Below are 18,211 nucleotides of genomic sequence, written 5' to 3'. Positions count from 1 at the left end.
TGTTTCATACAAAAAAACATGTATAAGGGATTAAGAAAGAGAGAGAGAGTGTGTAGAATATGTGGTAAAATGTAAACAATTGGTAGATGTGACTGAATGATATATGTTTTTATTTTACTAGCCTCTCAACTTTCTGTGTGTTTTCAATTTTCAAAATAAAAAAAAAAAGGAATCTCTTTGACACAATTATTTTCTGAAGCTTCTTTGCATATGCAAAATTGTAAATGGGTTTTATTCCCTGAGAAACTATTTTGAACATGTTAGCGAAAAATCAGTTCAAATGCAAACTTAAAAGAAGCAATTATATAGTATGCAATATTAATAGTTTAACACATAGTAATAGTTAATATTCAGCATTCAACTAGACATTAAATAATGAGATAATGTGCTCTAAAAGATGAACCTCTATGACACGACCCTTCAGTCTAAAGGATATTAAGTCTAAGTCAGTAATTCATAATCTACTTTCTATCTCTGTAATTTCAGCTATACTGGAAATTCATTTTTAATATTATAGGAAATATTTCATACATTCCAATATTTTATGAATTTCAAATAATATGATATGTCATTATTTTGGATAAAAATAATGCATTGCCATCCTGCAATAGGATTAAGAAGAGCTAATGATGGGGAATACTTATTATATACTAGAATACATACTATATATATTATGTTACATATTCTCTTATCATTTATGTATTTATTACACATGCTTTAGTGTTTATTACTATATATGTAACATCCTTTGGTGTGCTTCTTCTGCATAGACTTTTTGGGTATTTGCAAGTAATAAACTTGTGTCATTTGGTAATGCTCCCACTGAATTTTATTTTGTGAGAATTGATTATGACAGAAGGCCATGTACTAAATATCTATTTTTTAAACAATATACTTCAATATTTACTGCTTCCTCTTAATTTTTGAAAATAAAAAACTTGATCAGTGCGATTTTTATTTGAATATCACTTTCTAAATATGAACTCATGTTTTTTTGCCTTGTTTTTAATGTTTTGTTGTTTTTTGTTCTTCATAAAATACACCCTCACATGTTTCAGAACATGCTGTGCATTGACATTGTCATTTCCTTAGTTGGCCTCTTAGATACTTAGTTAGAAATAGTAAATTCAAGATAATTTTGTCATTTCTTCACAATCCAGAGGGTGACATTGGCAAATTCCCTTCTCAGTTTAGTAATTCTTTCTTTCATTGGACCTCATGTTTTCCCTTCCTTAGTAACACCTATAAATACAGCTGTTTACTTCAGTAGTAACTTCCAAGTAACTTCAAGAGAACCCTACCCAATACTTTTGAAATTGGCACTCTATATCATAAAGGCATCTCTCACACAAGGACAAATATGGTTATTAATCCGAATCAAATAAAGGAACCAATGCAGGCCATTTGGTAATAATTTAAAATTTACAAATGTGCATTTACCTGCTTTTATGACAAACTAGGTGAACGAAGTATTTTTTTTAAGTGAACATTGAGTCTAATGGCCACTTGTCCTAAGAATCTTTGGAAGCATACACCTTGCCTTAATGTATTCTGACACTACTTTTCTCTCTGCTTTTTAACTCTTAAAGGTGATTTCTCAAAGGTGACTTCAGTGGAAATGTTGGATATCATAGTTTGGTTATTGTTCATCTCTTTAAAAAGACCTTATAATTATGATTTCAAGAGATTCCCCAAATTAATATAAATTTGGACGGGATTGATTCTCTCATTATCCCAGTGCTAATGAACTTTCTTTCAGAAAAACTCACTTTCAAACAGAAGTGGGAGCATGTACCCAAATTAGAGAAGTAGAAGAAACAGAAATAATTAAAACATAATACTAACATTTTTAGGTAGTTCTCCTACACACAATTTAAGAGAATCTTTCCATTTTTCTCTGTGTTAAGATTATGAAATATCACAACCATGAAACATCTTCAACACACTTGGTAAAGAAAAGAATAAAAACAGTGGTTCTGGCTAATTAAATATTGGAGAACTATAGAATTTTAGAGACCTTAAATGCCAGGTCAATTATATGCTACTTTCTTTTTTAAGTTTGTTTGTTTGTTTGCTTGTTTGTTTAGAGAGCACATACTTCTGCACAGGGGAGGGGCAGAGATAGAAGGGGAGAGAGAGAATCCCAAGCAGGCTCCACGCTGTCAGTGCAAAGCCTGACATGGGGCTCAGTTCCACAAACCATGAGATCATGACCTGAGCCAAAATCAAGAGTCGACTGCTTAACTGAGCCACCCGGGTGCTCTCCTATACCACTTTCTTACAAACTCATGTGCTGGAACATAAAGAGTTGGCTTAATTTTATGGTATATGATTACACAGTTTCATATTAGTATTAAATGTACCTTGAAGCACTCCTAAGCTCCTCCCAACTTCCTAGGCACTATTCTAGGTCTTTATGTAAGAAAATATGACTTTTTTGTAGTGTAGTGATGATTAAATGTTTCTTATTTAAATGTATTAGATCAACAGAATGAAAATACGGGTTTAACTGGGGCGCCTGGCTGGTTCAATAGAAAGAACGTGTGACTTTTGATTCTGGGGTCGTGAGTTCGAGCCCTATGTTGGGTGTAGAGATTTCTTAAAATAAATAAAATTTTAAAAAAATATGTATTAACAAAGATAAATATTTATTAGTAATAATGGGATTATACTATACCATTACACATAGTAAGAATCCTCAGTTTATGAATATAAATGAAATGTATTAATTTTAAGAAAAGTGGTATAGTTCTTACAGAAGAAACAATATAATTAAAAGTTATGTATTGAATCATTTGACAGTGTTACATTTATACAAGTAATTGATGGCGATCTAGAAACTCTCATCTTATATTCCAAAATCTGTCTATTATATGATATTATTCTTCATTGTGAAAAATACTTTTTAAAATGTCTTTACTTATCAGATTTCCTATGTTGTTTACAAAAGAGGGCATTGTTTAATAATGACAGCGGAGAACTCACATCATTGGGGCAACTCGTATAGTATGTGGACATTGTCTTTCTAATTGTATAGTGTGTATGACTGAGAATCTGATGACCTAGGTCAGTCATATTGCATCACTGTTTGAGATACTTTATAGTTGTAAAATTATTGTTCTATACCTTTCACGTATAAATAGTGTATGATTAAATTGTGAATTGTAGAGTCATAACTATAAAGCAAATTAAAAATATCAATCACCCTATCCAAACACCAGAGAAATATGGTAACTATTATAATTAAAATATTTTATTTAATACTGTGCATTTTGATCACTTTCTAAAGAGATTTTCCTGACTAAAAACTCTCGCAATCAAAATGTTTTCATTAGTCAGATTTATATATTGCATAGTTCTAGGTGGCATAAATAATGATATTGGAAAAGATTGGTGAAGGTTGGAAAGTACAATTGAATTCAAATATTTGTAGAATATTTTGTGTAACATATAGACATTGCATTCACTGCTCTGTGTGAAGTCCTCTATACTCTCCCATACCAGGATTGCACCTCTGGGTACTTTATTTTTGAATGCTTCTAATATTAATGTATGTGATTTCATAGTTTACGTATAATCTGCATTTGTCTGTTTCTGTGTGTATATGAATTTTGCAGATATGCCTGTTTATCTGAAGAATAAGACACAGATGCACATTTACATGTTTTTAAGGTCCTAGAACTAGTTTCATTATAATTCTGCTTAAATAATGAGAGAAGTTTGTCCATAATAGAATAATGGGAAAAAAAGTCTGAGAAAACACACACACCTCCCCTTCCATCCATCACCCCTGTACATCCATCCATCTATATATAGAAATAGATAGATGATAGACATATATATATATATATATATATAAACACAGTAATTTATTTATGTATTCTTAAGTGCACGATTTTATTCCATTTAGTCTCTATATTATGAAAATAACTACCTGAATATCTTTGATCCATTTCTTAAAGATTATTCTAAAACAACTAAAATAAACAATAAAATACACCTAACATTAAAATTTATAACATAACGTATGGAATAATTAAACATATCAACATTTCCCTTGAAAGTGACCATTGTTATAAACACTTAAGCAGAAAAGAAGTATTCGTCAAAACTTCTGATCGTGGCTGTATGACACTGTCATGACCAAGTTTGTTATGACTCAGTGACTGATTTTCCAACAAATGCAAAAGGACACAAAGTCTGCAGGGCACACAGCTTCGGAAAAGAAAAAAGAAATCATTTTGTTTTACTTATTATTTACTTCTGCTATCATCTATTTCAAACAATGATATTAGCTTAAAAAAAACAAAAGAATTTGCCACCTCAGCACCTTAATTGCTAGAACAGAATCTTCTAGGGGCTAACTAATTGCCTGTGTATTTTGTCTAGGTGTTGAGGGAAAGCTAAGAGAATGAAGGCTCTAAATCCCCAGTGGAAGCATGATATGGCGGAGCAGAGCTGGTGCTGAATTGTTCTCTCTGATGGCTCTATGGGAGTGGATAGCCTTGAGTCTTCATTGCTGGGTTTTAGCGGTTGCTGCTGTTTCGGATCAGCATGCCACAAGCCCCTTCGACTGGCTCCTCTCTGATAAGGGACCCTTCCATCGCTCACAGGAATACACAGATTTTGTGGACAGAAGCCGGCAGGGATTTAGCACAAGATACAAGATATACAGGTATGAAGCAAAGGGAAAGCAATTACAGAGATATCTTCCTTGAAGGTTGTGTATGACTAAGTTTCTCTAAGGGAAAGTTTCAGATGGGAAAGGGTAATTCTCAGAAGGGTTATTATTTACTATTCACAATAGTACTGTTTTCTGGTTATTTAAAAGTATTTCTTGTACATGCAATACATATATATTGTATATTCCAATATATATAAATTTCAATTAACTTTGAAGCTGAGTTTATCATTTTAAATAGCCAAATTTTTAAGTGAATTTTCTTGAGATTCCTTTCTACCTCATACCATGCTATGTTACCTTTTTTAGCTTAAGTAGAAATGGTATCTTCTAGTTGCTGAGAAGTTGAGTCTCCTGATCCTTTTTTCCCTTAAAGGTAATTGTACATTAAGAAGCTGGAGAAAATGGCAATGGGCTAAAAAGAAGTAGCAGATAAATGTGACATGATAGCAAAGGCCAAGAAAAAGGAAGGGATGGAGATATATGGCCTTTTCTTTTACCCTTGTTATATATTTGAATATAAATAAGTTACACAAAAGGAGTCATATATTAAATCCAACACACTGCCTGCTTCCCCCCAAACCAGTGAATCCATTAAGTAGAGGAGTGTACAAATGATTGCCTGAATGGATTAGATTGTATTGATCTTTGCCATAAAGAATGTTTTATGTAAGGTTATCAGTTTGGTTTGTTTCTTCATGATTGAAATTTACAATTCCCAGCAGCTGGTTTAGCATTTATGCAGAAGCAAAATTTAATATTGTATTTTTGTGTCTGATTCTATGTAGATACTATTATATAAATATTTTATTTTATGTTGTATGTGCACCAGAGGGCACTGTGCTTCTGGTCTGTATGTAGTCTATTATACATCATTGGGAGAAATTTATAAATCCTATCAGTAATGCATATTTACAGAACAGACTGAAGGTACTGAACAAGTTTCATGAAATCACACTGTTCCCTGTGTTTGGATGCACGTGCGTGCACATGCTTTTGTTTAATAAGAAATCCCTTAGTCCAGGCAGCCAGGGCACATTCACAAGTCTGCAAAAAGACTTATTCTATTTTAAAAAAATGACATGATAAGTATTAAAGATTTTCTTTCTGAAATGCAGCAGGAAACAGTCAATATAATAAAATTCCAGCTTTATTCTTTTTACATGTGTTTGTTGGTTTAGCCAGATTTCCTTTACAAATTGTGTGAAGCTACTTGAACTTAAGATTGTAAGAATGTCTAATATTTCAGCATTCCGCACGAGGATTTTTAACAGTCTGTCAAACCAACTAACCCAGAGCATGTCTTCATGATCTATTGGCATCTGTATTGGGAGGTCTGAGGTGTTGACTAGTGTGTGATTATTTGGCTCAGCTTATTGGTCTATCAGCTGTGAGTTGGAAACATGGCCTGACATGTCTTTAGAGGTTCTAAGTTCAATGAAAGAGACACTATTTGGATCACCACAGTGAAAGGTAATGAAAAACAGTGCCTTGGGATGTGTTTGCAAGGTTCATATATACCCTTTTATCTTCATGGAACTGTATTCTTAAAGACCTCCTTTAGCCCTATGCTCCTCATCCTTCCTATGTCTTTATCTGTGTGGCTTGAATAAACATGTATGGGAATGGTTTATTTATAAACAGTGGAATACAGTGTCCCTTTCCCCCAGCCCAGACAAGGCTATAACTTCTTATGTTACCTTTGAAACCTTGTCTAATGATATTCGTTGATGGTTGATATGTAATGAACAGTGTAATATATTTATAAGGATTCCTTTTGTTTTGGAACAGTGAGATATTTCATTTATCCAATTAGTATTTATCTAAATTTCAGATAATTCTATCCACCTGTGCATCTAATGTAATGGATCTGCACTGTTCCTTGTGAAGTTAAGCTTGTTTTTGAGATATTAGAGAATCTCAAATGGAAGGATTAGAATGACTTTTTGTTATTGTTGTTTTTACTTTAAAAAGTATTTGTCTTAAAGGCTAATTATTAGAGACTTTGTCTTTTATAAATATTTGTCTTGAAATACAGAATTTAAGGCACATACGCGGAAAATTAACATTTCTTATATTAAGCACTAGATTAATCATTCTAAAAAGACCAATTTCAAAGAATGATCAGCCAAATTTTACTATGTTTATTATTACTGTCATAAGCTCCTTCATGCAGGGTATTGCACTGATATAGTTTCTGCAAGGTATTAGTTCTAAATGTAAAACATATTAACCTATGAAAAGAATTAGGTCAGATCTTTTTCAGTTATCTTCATTTTATATCTTTCTCCAGCAACATACTTTTCTTTTCACCTCAAAAATAAAACAGCAAGATCATAACCATTAAACATTACTAAGATCACAGTCAAGGCTTAAAGAAGAAAAAAGGGCCATGATTTTGTTGACAAAATACATTTTTGTCAGTTAATGAGGCCCATATTTGTATTTTTAAATTAAAGTGTATGATAAAGAAATTTTAGATTTTTGCTCTGGAATAACACAATCAATTAAAAATGGTCATTTTATCAGTAGATCGTTGAATTGGAGGATATAGAATTAACTTGCTAACACTTAACTTATCTGGTTAACATTAATAGTTGGGTGTTTAGCCATCTTTCCCTCTTAGTTGAAGATTGATAATAGAACCTAAGCATAGGCATTTTAAGTATCCTCAGTTTTAGAAAAAGGATTATGCTTGGAGAAATTTTGTGCGCTACAAGGCATAGACTAGGAGCACACTTGATGCCTTAATCAGTTGGAGCCTTGTGATTGGTTACTATGCTCTAGAAACGCCCATAAGCAGTAAGCCACCAGCAAATGCATAATTTCTTTCAGTCCTGGAGATTCTTTCTTTCTTTCTTTCTTTCTTTCTTTCTTTCTTTCTTTGTTTCTTTTTTTCTCAAGAGAGTGAAAGTGCAAGTGGGATGGGGGAGAGGAAGAAGAGAGATAATTTTTTTTAATGTTTATATATTTTGCGAAAGAGCAAACATGAGTGGGGGAAGGGCAGAGAGAGAAAGGGAGAGAGAGGATCTTAAGCAGGCTCCACACCCAGTACGGAGCCTTACACAGGGCTCAATCTCCCCACCAGATCATGACCTGGGCTGAAATCAAGAGTGCAACGCTTAATCGACTGAGCCACCCAGGTGCCCCTTTTATTCTTTTAATAAATTATAAGAGTTCAAGACAAGGGATTCACTTTTAGCAACTCAAACTTAGAATTATCTTGAATCACAGCTATAAGTTCTATGGTCATAGGAAGGTGAATTTTATTTCCATAAAAGAGACATTTCGCATATGTAGATCTTCAGATATGGTGATACAAAACAAAAACCTATAAAATCCTTTTTTTGCTTTACCAAGCTTCTACCATTCTTTGTTTAAGCATATGTGCAGGTTAACATTAAGGAAAATAATGTTGCTTTTCTTAAAATCTTCCAAGATAATACAAAGATATGGCGTATTACCACAACTTAGTTTACTTCCTCAAAGCAGTTTTTCAAAACAAAATTTGAATGAGAATAGGAAACAATTGAAATAAATGTTAAATGTTGTGCCTTATTGGTCTTGGTGGTCACATTCTCTGAAAAAAATATACTTAAAAAATGGTGTGCAAAGGAGAAGATAGTCTAGAAAATAAACAAATGTATGGACATTTTGTATATGATGGGGTATATGAAATTGTATATGGGAAAAGGTGAGCTTTTGAGTAAATGGTGTGCAATTTGCGTATCCATATGAGGTAAGCAGAAATCACATTCCTTCCTCTTCTGATATATACAAATCCACTTTAAATGGAATAAAGATCTATATAGGAAAGGCAAAAATGTTAACTTTTTAGAAGAAAACAGAGGAAAATACTTTCATGATGTTGGGGTTTGTAAGGGTTTCTTCACCAGGCATTAAACATTGCACATCAACAAATTTTGATCAATTCAGGTATATTGACATATATATATATATATACACATAAGTACACACACACACACACACACACACACACACACACACACATTAACAGGAATCTGGCCACTGGTAGCAGCATGGATGAATCTCCAAAACAGAATATTAAGTGAAAGAAACTAACACAGGAAAAATTTGCACACAGTATGATTCTGTTATATGAAATTCACAAAACTAAATTGTATTGTTTGGAGATGCACACCTGAAGATAGTGGGCAAACTTAAAGAAAAGCAAGGAAATTACTAAAACAAAAATCAATATAACAGTTATTTCTATGAGGATGTAAGAAGGATGGGATTTTTAGGGCAGAATATGAAGGATTTTTAAGGTAATGACAACATTCAATTCCTTAAAGTGGATGGTTGTTGCACTGGTGTTCTTTAGATTCTAAATATTTGTTTTAGGGGTGCCTGGGTGACTGAGTCAGTTAAGTGTCTGACTTTGGCTCAGGTCATGATCTCATGGTTTGTGAGTTCAAGCCCCACATCCGGCTCTGTGCTGACAGCTCAAATCCTGGAGCCAGTTTTGGATTCTGTGTCTCCCTTTCTCTGCCCCTCTCCTGCTTGCACCCTGTCTGTCTCTCTCAAAAATAAATAAATAATAAAAATGGAAAGAAGAAAGAAAGAAAGAAAGAAAGAAAGAAAGAAAGAAAGAAAGAAAGAAAGATTTTAGACTTTTAATATAGCATTTTATATTTCACAATATAAAAAATTTTAATAGTAGTATTGTGTCAGCTTTGAATTGAAAGATTGAAGTCTTCAAATTAAGTAGATTAATTCTTCCCTTTGAATTACCCCCAAATTCAATATTTACTATTAAAGCTTATTAAGCTCTTATAAATTCTATAGAAATGTTTAATGATATGAGCAATATATGCTCCATTATAGTTTAGTATCTATACATGCATTAATATGCAAAAATAAAATTTTTCTTGTTGATTTTTGTTTACAAAAACCTTCCATAATTTTTATATGTGAGTTTTACTATAGCCTTTCATTGATGGGATTATTACATAAATTTCAAAAAGCCAACATATAGATATTTTAAATAATATGTCTATAAACAACAAACATTAAAAGAACTTATATTTCTAATTCAAATTAATGACTATTTTACCACAATTAAAAAAAACCAAAAGCCCCCATAGATGACTAAATCTTTCTGCTGTTCAAAACCCAACTCCATTGCACCACTCTTGTCTTTGTGTTCGTGTGTATTAGTTTTGCTCAGTAAATATATCCTTCTATCTAATATACATTCTCTGTTGCCAGAGGCCTAACAAAATTGTGTTATACTGTTGCATTTAAGGTTCCCAATATATCAGGCCTCCCCATCTCAACAACCTTATGTATTACCTCCATCCCTGACTTGGGCAGCCACATTGCCTCAGTGAATGGGACATCAACAAATATGATGCAGGCAGTATCTTATGAAGTGCTGGTGCACTGGGCTTGCCCTGAATCTTACCTGCAACTGCTCTGTGGAGACGTTCAGTCTAGACCAGTAGAAGAGCTGAGGACACATGGAGCAGCTGTTGCTGCTCTCTGGACCTGATAGCCATCATATGAGTGACCCTAGGCATACCAGGAGAACCTTCTAGCTGGGCTCAGCCAATATTGTTTATTCATTCACAGAATCATTAACAGCAACAACAAAGTCTTGTTTTAGGCCTCTAAGTTTACAGAAGGTTTCCACGTATTATATGTAACTGATAAAAGTATTCTTCATCAGGAATACAGATTGGACAGGTATTTATTAATGGTGTCATAAGTAATATGAAATGGTAAAGATAACATTTATCATAAAGAGCTTCTTTATTTAAGGATGCATACATTTTTTAAATAGAAACTAAGGGGGTTTGGGCTTAAAATCTCTCCTATCCAAACAGCAATTCCTACACAATCACTTTAAATTTCCTACTAAAATACTATGAATCTATGAAAGGGTGTGGATTTTGGAGGAGAATTAAAACTCATACGAACACAGGATTTGAGATTGATACACATTGTATCAGACTATGAAAGGCATTTCAATAGTCATAAGAATAAGTGATTAGCAAACATACTTAAATGCTTAAGATAGATTAAGCCAAATAGTCTTGACAAAGGTGATACCTTAAATACAGTTGGGAACTACATCATTATCACTACCTACTCAGAAGCCCGGAGTTGGCACCAAGGTAAAACTATGCAGCCCTCTCTCAACTGCAAGACTCTGTTTTGTGATATAACCAAGGACACATAATTGATTTCTCTCTTTATTTTTTTCAAGTTTTTATTTAAATTCCAGTTAGTTAACATACAATGTAGTATTAGTTTTAGGTGTAGAATTTAGTGATTCAACCCTTACATGATTTCTCTCTTTCTTACCATGCTTGGAGATGGTAGTTCCTAAGAATAATACTATAGGTAGAGAGTTGCCAGTTGAGTAGGACCCATATAATATGTGGGGCATACGTACACTAAAAAAAAATTGTTTATTTAAACTATAATTTGATTGCTTGTCATGTATTTTATCTGTTCTATCTGGTAACTCTATGAGGGGAAGTGATTACTGACTTTGATGATGTTGTATCAATGACAAGGACTCTCAGAAGGAAATTAGGAATAAGAAAAGAATATAATCAATAGAGTTTGTCATGGACGTTTTTTTGTTCACCCTGTCAGAGAAATTAACGTCAGGGTAACTACTGCATTTGATGAAGATAGCCACACACTGACAGTTAAGCCCAAACCTCTACACATCTTCAGCAAACTAAAGAGCATGTGGGGAAAAAAAGTGACTCAAACACTGTCTCTTAGCAAAATCTGTGTATTGATAGAGCTCTCCATTCCACATCATGTAAATAAAATAAGACAGTAATAGCACCTTTGGGTTTGCAGTATATGACAGAGTGCCTATCACATTGTAGGGGCTCACAGACCATGTAAAGCATGCTTACAGAAAGAGGCAAGGAACAAATAAAAAAAAAAGATTAAAAAAATTACCATAAAAACTCAGTGGGAGAGGGGCACCTGAGTGTCTCAGTTGGCTCAGCTCTGACTCTTGAATTTTGGCTCAGGTCATGATTTCACAATTCTGTTACTTAAAATCTAAAATGCTCTAGCTAAACATGAATTAATTATATAATAGTGGAATTAAAAAAGTGTTGTGTCAGGGTGCCTGGGTGGCTCAGTCAGTTAAGGGTCCATCTCTTGATTTTGGCTCAGGTCTTGATCTCATGTTTCATGAGATCAAGCTCCAAGTCAGGCTCTGTGCTGACAGTGTGGAGCCTGTTTGGGATTCTCTCTCTCTCTCTCTCTCTCTCTCTCTCTCTCTCTCTCTCTCTCCTTCTCTCTGTGCCCCTCTCTTGCTTGCATTCTCTCTCCAGCTCAAATAAATAAACTTAAAAAAAAAACTCAATAGAAGAGATGGCCTCTGTGATCCTCCTCAATACACACATATACAGGCATTACAAACATGTACACCTTGTCTTCTCAGTAGGTTGTAAGAAACTGTGAAGTCTACCAAACAGAAGAGACAGTAAGGAAAATATGATCTGAAAAGAGAATTGGGTAAAATAATGTATAATAATTGGGTAATAATGCAAATAAATGCAGCAATAAGAATAAAATCTACATTAAAAACCATTACACACAGTAAGTGTAAAAATTGCAAGCATGCTTATGAAATTGTATGGAAGTGTTAAAGTATAATTCTTGGAGGATATAATGTTTAACATGACAAGCAGTGATTAAATACCTGTGTTGATAAGTTCATTTGATAGAAATAAATACCTAGAAGAAACGTCTTGTTATAGACTGAGTGAAATCTTAAAAACTATTTTAAGAATAAAAATTTATATTTATTTAAATTCTGAAAGTAGAAACTTGAAAGAATAAGTTTAAGTGTTATTGCAAACCTTAAGGGTAACAACTAGTGAATACAAAAAGTATATTTATATTAAAATCTATTGCTACATACAAAAACAAACATATAAAATGTCAAAAAAGAAGATAGTAAAGTAACTTAAGACAAGGAGACTGAAGAAACACCAAACATAAGGTTAATGTAATGAATGTATATATTTCAAGGTCTAAGCATAATTATTGTATTTTGATTAAAACATTTATTTGAATATGGTACTCATAGCAAAGTTACCCAAAACAAAATTATACCTAACATAAAAGGTCACAAAAGGTAAAAAGATGATCAATTAATTATCTTATTATTCATATAATACTATCTAATGAAAGGTATATTATACTAGATCTTCTAAAGGGAGTTAAAAAAAACAGCTGTCATGAAATTTTAATCTACCGTTCTTATTGATGGATGAAATAGATCACACCAAAAAAAGCAGTGTAGGAGTAGGAAAAAGCAGGTAACTTGAGTATTGAATTTAGCATAATTGTATCACAATAAAATTGTATATGCTAAACATGTAATATACTTCTTAAACATATACATGGGGAATTTATAATATTTAATTTATAAGTTTATGTATATGTGTGTATATATTTATTTTAGTCCACACAAAAGTTTTCAGCACAATGTATCCCTACATTTTAGAGCTTTTGAAATCTTACCATATAGCCTTAAAACTAGTTACTTTCTATATTAATTTAAGATCTTAATTCAACTATTTGCTCATCAAATTGAAAATTGAGATTTAATGGTGTTAAATATGATTTTATTTTAAAATATATTTAATACTATGAGAAATTATTTCATACTTTTAAAAATGCCAAGTTAAATAAAACAAACAAGAGGATTGCTGGAGGGGAGGCAGGCAGGGAGATGGGCTAAAAATGGGTGTTGGGTATTAAGGAGGCCATTTGTAATGAGCACTGGGAATCGATGTAAGTAATGAATCACTAATTCTATGTTTGAAACTAGTATTACACTATATGTAAACTAGAATTTAAATAAAACTGGAAGCATTAAAACAAACAAACTCAAAAACTCAAAAACAGAAAATGGAGCTCAAATGACTTCTCTATGATTTTACTTTTTAAAAATACAAACATGCAGAGCATAAAGACTACAAGTAAATGTATATCAATGTTTGCTTTATCTCTCCTTGGAAAGTTTTGTACATTTTTCTTATATTTTCTATAATAAGTATGTGTAAATCTGTGATCAGCAAGATACTTAATATCATTTAAAATATTAAGATGAGACATACTTGAAAAACAACTTCCAAATAATTAACAGTGAAATTATTAGTATTAATTAGGATTATTTAAATAAAAGTTTAAAAAAGTTTTAAAAAAGAGTGTACTCTCTGAGTCTTCACACCTATTTTCAAAATAATTATGATAAAACAACTTTATGTCACAGAGAACTATAAAATGGGTCAACACTGGTTTATGGAACATAAAGTGTAGACAAGGAAAAAGAAAGAGATGGAACTAAATATTTTATTTTCATTATGTGATTGTACTTTCACATGTGACTTTATTTAATCCCCAAACAACCCTAATATAAGAATTCCTATTCTACAGATTAACAAACAAGAACATAAAGCTATTGTCCTTTTGTTGACTCCTAGTATTCCCAAATATCTCTTTCATTGCACTTATGCCATTGCACTAAAATCACATGTTGACTCCCTGAACTGTGAATGCCTTGAAGGTAGGAATTCTCCATCTTGCTACTTTATTTCTACATTATTATTGTTATATCTATTTATTTATTTTGAAAGAGTGAGAGAGCAAGTAGGGAGGGACAGAGAGAGAGAAGGCGAGAGAGAGAGAGACCCAAACAGGCTCCGCAACGTCAGCACAGAGCCCAACATGGGGCTCGAACTCATGAACGGTGAGATCATGACCTGAGCTGAAATCAGGAGTCAGATGCTTAACTGAGCCACCCAGGCACCTCTTATTATTCTCTTTCTATATTTCTATCCATCTTTATATTCCTTGAGCAAGCCAGCTGCTCTCCCATTAAAGGCATCAGCTTTACATTTGGGGCTGCCTGATTTCAAAGCCAATGCTCATGCCATTGAAAAGATCCCCTCTTGACTGTGAGTAAGGAGACATGAATTGTTTTCTGTCTTTGCCACTAACCAACTGTGCTACCACAAATTTATAAATTAATTTCTCACATCTCAGTAGCATTTTTGTAAAATTAAGAGTGCACTAGACCTCTAAAGATTCTTTGAATTATAAAATTCAGTGCCTGTAATCCCAAAAGTGAGCAGAAAAATATCAGAACAAATAGATAAGCATTAAATAAAAAATCAACTGTGGTTAATTATTCTATCTGTATTATTCTGTATTTTGCAAAAATCACTTATAAACACTTCTAGAAACATAATATCTAAAAATATTTCATATAATTCTGTGTTTATGCAAACTTAAACATCAATTTTGTAATAATTTCCCCTCTACCCACCACTCCAATTATTTTCTATTTCTTTATGTTCTTTTGAAGAGGCTATAGTGGAAGGAAGCTATTTTTCCCAATTGGTTGACTTTCTACAAATCATTCCATTTGTCTGGTACACTTTACAGTACAGTGATAAATTAGGGAGAGTATTCTAGATAGTGATTTTATACATAAATGCCATAAATTATTTGATAATTGATATTTATTCAACAACTCTATTTAGTTATATCTCTAATTTTAAGAGTAAACCATATAATAAATTAACAATTTTATTAGTAAAGTCTAATTCACAATTGAATACACATATGAATTCATACTTTGTGTACTTTAGCTGACATCTGGAAACTTTTAGTAAGGAATAAAATAGAAATATTAATTCAAGGGTTTAGGAATTATAATGGATTTTCAGAAAAGCCCGTTTTCAATGGAGATTGTATACAATCTCATGATTATAAGTAAAAGACATGCTTCATCATAATTTCTGTAATTTGTAAGTAAAAATTTTAGTCTAATAGTGCATTCATGTTTGTAACTATTAAAACAAGAAAATGAACAGGACTGCCAGTTTACACTATTATTTACAGAAGAGGAAATAACACTTATGATTTTTTTGTCATTCAAACAAATAATTTATTTGATTATTTTGCCCTCTCCAGTTCCACCTTACCAAACACTCTAATTCTTTACTGTCATCATCTCTGTGATCTTCTTCCAAACAAAATTGCCAAAATTGTCAGTGTTGTTTTCTTTTGGTGTCGCTATTCTGGGACTTTTGAATTGTTAATATGTATTTTTTTTTTTACCAAGCCCTATTCAAAAAATGCACTGTTTAAAAATTGAGGGGAAAAAATGAGTAATAATACTTTTACAAGGATTTCCTTGTCTTTTTTCTTGACTGTATTTGTATTGCACCTATTTAAATGGACTCTTATTTTAAAAAGTCATTTGCATTGCATTTTTTATTATAAGTAAGAAAAGGTCCTAAATAACATTTATTATGCCTTTTCTTGTCTTAACACAAAATAATTACCGTAATTGCCATTAAATTGAAATATTAAAAAAAGCCAACTTTTGAAATATAAGTCAAATGATTAAGATTAGGATATCATCTCTTTTACTTTAATAAACATGTAATGTGAATCATGGTAAAAGATTAGACCTGTACCTTCAAATTGTACTTTCTAAAAAGCTGAAATTTGTCCTGAGTACTTATAGTTTGTAATAGGTTTCATGTAATTAATATATATAATTAAACCATTCTTTTATAGAAGTAGCACATTTTAAATTTTTTGAGATTACTTTCCTACAAATTCCTTATTTTCCCATTATTTTCAATTAGGCTCATAATTCCATAATTTGTTTTAGAATGTAAGAATTATCCAATAAAATTCATTCAGCTTAGAGAAGAGGCTTACCATCAATTAATTAGTAGTATTTAACCATGAAATTTGCCTCTCAGACTCAAGTGGCATATGATAATATGTAGATATTCGACAAATTTGGTAGAAAAAATTACACAAAGAATATTCACATATATACTTTTTATTGGAGTATAGTTGACATACAATATTGTATTCGTTTCATGTATGCAAAATATTCTACAAGTCTATATTTTATGAAATACCACAATAAATGTAGTTACCAACTGTCACCATACAGAGTTATTACAATATTATTAACTATATTTTCTATGTTGTACTTTTTATCCCCATGATGTATTTGTATTATAACTGGAAGTTTGTACCTCTTAATCCCCTTCACCTATTACACCCATCTCCCCATTGCCCTTTCCCTCTGGAAAACAAACCGCCAGTTTGTTCTCTGTATTTATGAGTCTATTTCTGGTTTCGTTTTTTAGACTCCACATATAAATGAAATCATGTGGTATTTGCTTTTTTCTGTTGGACTTATTTTACTTAGAATAATGCCCTCTAGGTCCATCCAAGTTGTCACAAATGGCAAGATTTCATTTTTATGGCTAATATTCCATTGTATATGTATACATCTGTATCCGTTCATCTTTTGATAGACACTTAGGTTGCTCCATATCTTGGCTATTGTAAATAATCTGCAATAAACATAGGGGTGTACATATCTTTTTGAATTTGTGTTTTCATTTTCTTTGTATAAATACCCAGAAGTGGAATTACTGGGTCATATGGTAGTTCTATTTTTAAGTTTTTGAGGAACTTCCATACTGTTTTCCACAGTGATTGCATCAATTTACATTCCTACCAACAGTGCATGCGGGTTTCCTTTTTCCGTATCCTCACCAACACTTACGTTTGTTTTCTTGTTGATACTAGCCATTCTGATTGGTATGAGGTGATGGTAGCTCATTGTGGTTTTGATCTGCATTTCTGCAATGATTAGTGATGCTGAACAATTTTTCATGTATCTCTTGGCCATCTGTATGTCTTCTTTGGAAAACTGCCTGTTCAGGTCCCCTTCCCATATATTCTCAATCTCCCTTTCATCTATTTCTCTACATATTCCAATAAACAAAGGCAATATAAAAAGCATACTATTTATTAAGTATATTTAAGTATAAAAGCTAATAGCCTTGAGTTAAAAAAGAAATTTTTATGCTCTTCAGTTACTATTAAAGAATTGTTAAAAATTATCTGAATGTTTTCTTGGTAGAAACAGAAGATTCCACAATATTTGAAAGTACAGTTGAACTGTGAATAACATGGATTTGAAATGTGCAGGTCCCCTTATGTGAATAATTTTTCCAATAAATACAGTAAAGTACTATAAATGTAATTTCTCTTTTGAGTTTCTTAATAACACTTTCTTTTCTTTATCTTACTTTATTTAACAATACAGTATATAATACATATAACATACAAAATGCTTTGTTAATCACCTGTTTATGTTATCAGTAAGGCTTCCAGCCAAGAGTAGGCTATTTATTAGTAGTTAAGTTTCGGAGAAGTCAAAAGTTACACACAGATTTTCAACTCTGCAGGGAATCAGTGCCCCTAACCATCCCCCATTGTTCAAGGGTCAACTGTATATACATTACATACACACACACACACACACACACACACACACACACACTGCAGACATAGAATTATTTTTGTGTCAGCCTTCCCTTTTTTAAAGTAATTTCCTCCTCTTTCCATGGATGTGCAGGCTACCTGTTCTCTTCTTTTTTGACACAAGTGAAGAGAAGCAAAGAGAATGGCCTT

At 32.3% G+C, this 18,211-nt stretch overlaps 1 protein-coding gene across 3 annotated transcripts in view; it reads left to right on the top strand.

Moving 5' to 3' along the window:
• Positions 1 to 18,211, top strand: part of BRINP3 (BMP/retinoic acid inducible neural specific 3) — a 412,309-nt gene that overhangs the window by 19,841 nt on the left and 374,257 nt on the right. For all 3 annotated transcript variants that reach the window (XM_027074960.2, XM_027074958.2, XM_027074959.2), the window contains exon 2: positions 4,390 to 4,675. In XM_027074960.2, the coding sequence (XP_026930761.1) occupies positions 4,440 to 4,675 (236 nt within the window). In that variant the 5' untranslated portion in view covers positions 4,390 to 4,439. The remainder of the gene's footprint in view (positions 1 to 4,389; positions 4,676 to 18,211) is intronic.

This window comes from Acinonyx jubatus, chromosome E4, assembly GCF_027475565.1.
Source record: "Acinonyx jubatus isolate Ajub_Pintada_27869175 chromosome E4, VMU_Ajub_asm_v1.0, whole genome shotgun sequence".
NCBI lineage: Eukaryota > Metazoa > Chordata > Mammalia > Carnivora > Felidae > Acinonyx > Acinonyx jubatus.
This window is presented reverse-complemented; position numbering and strand designations above follow the sequence as displayed.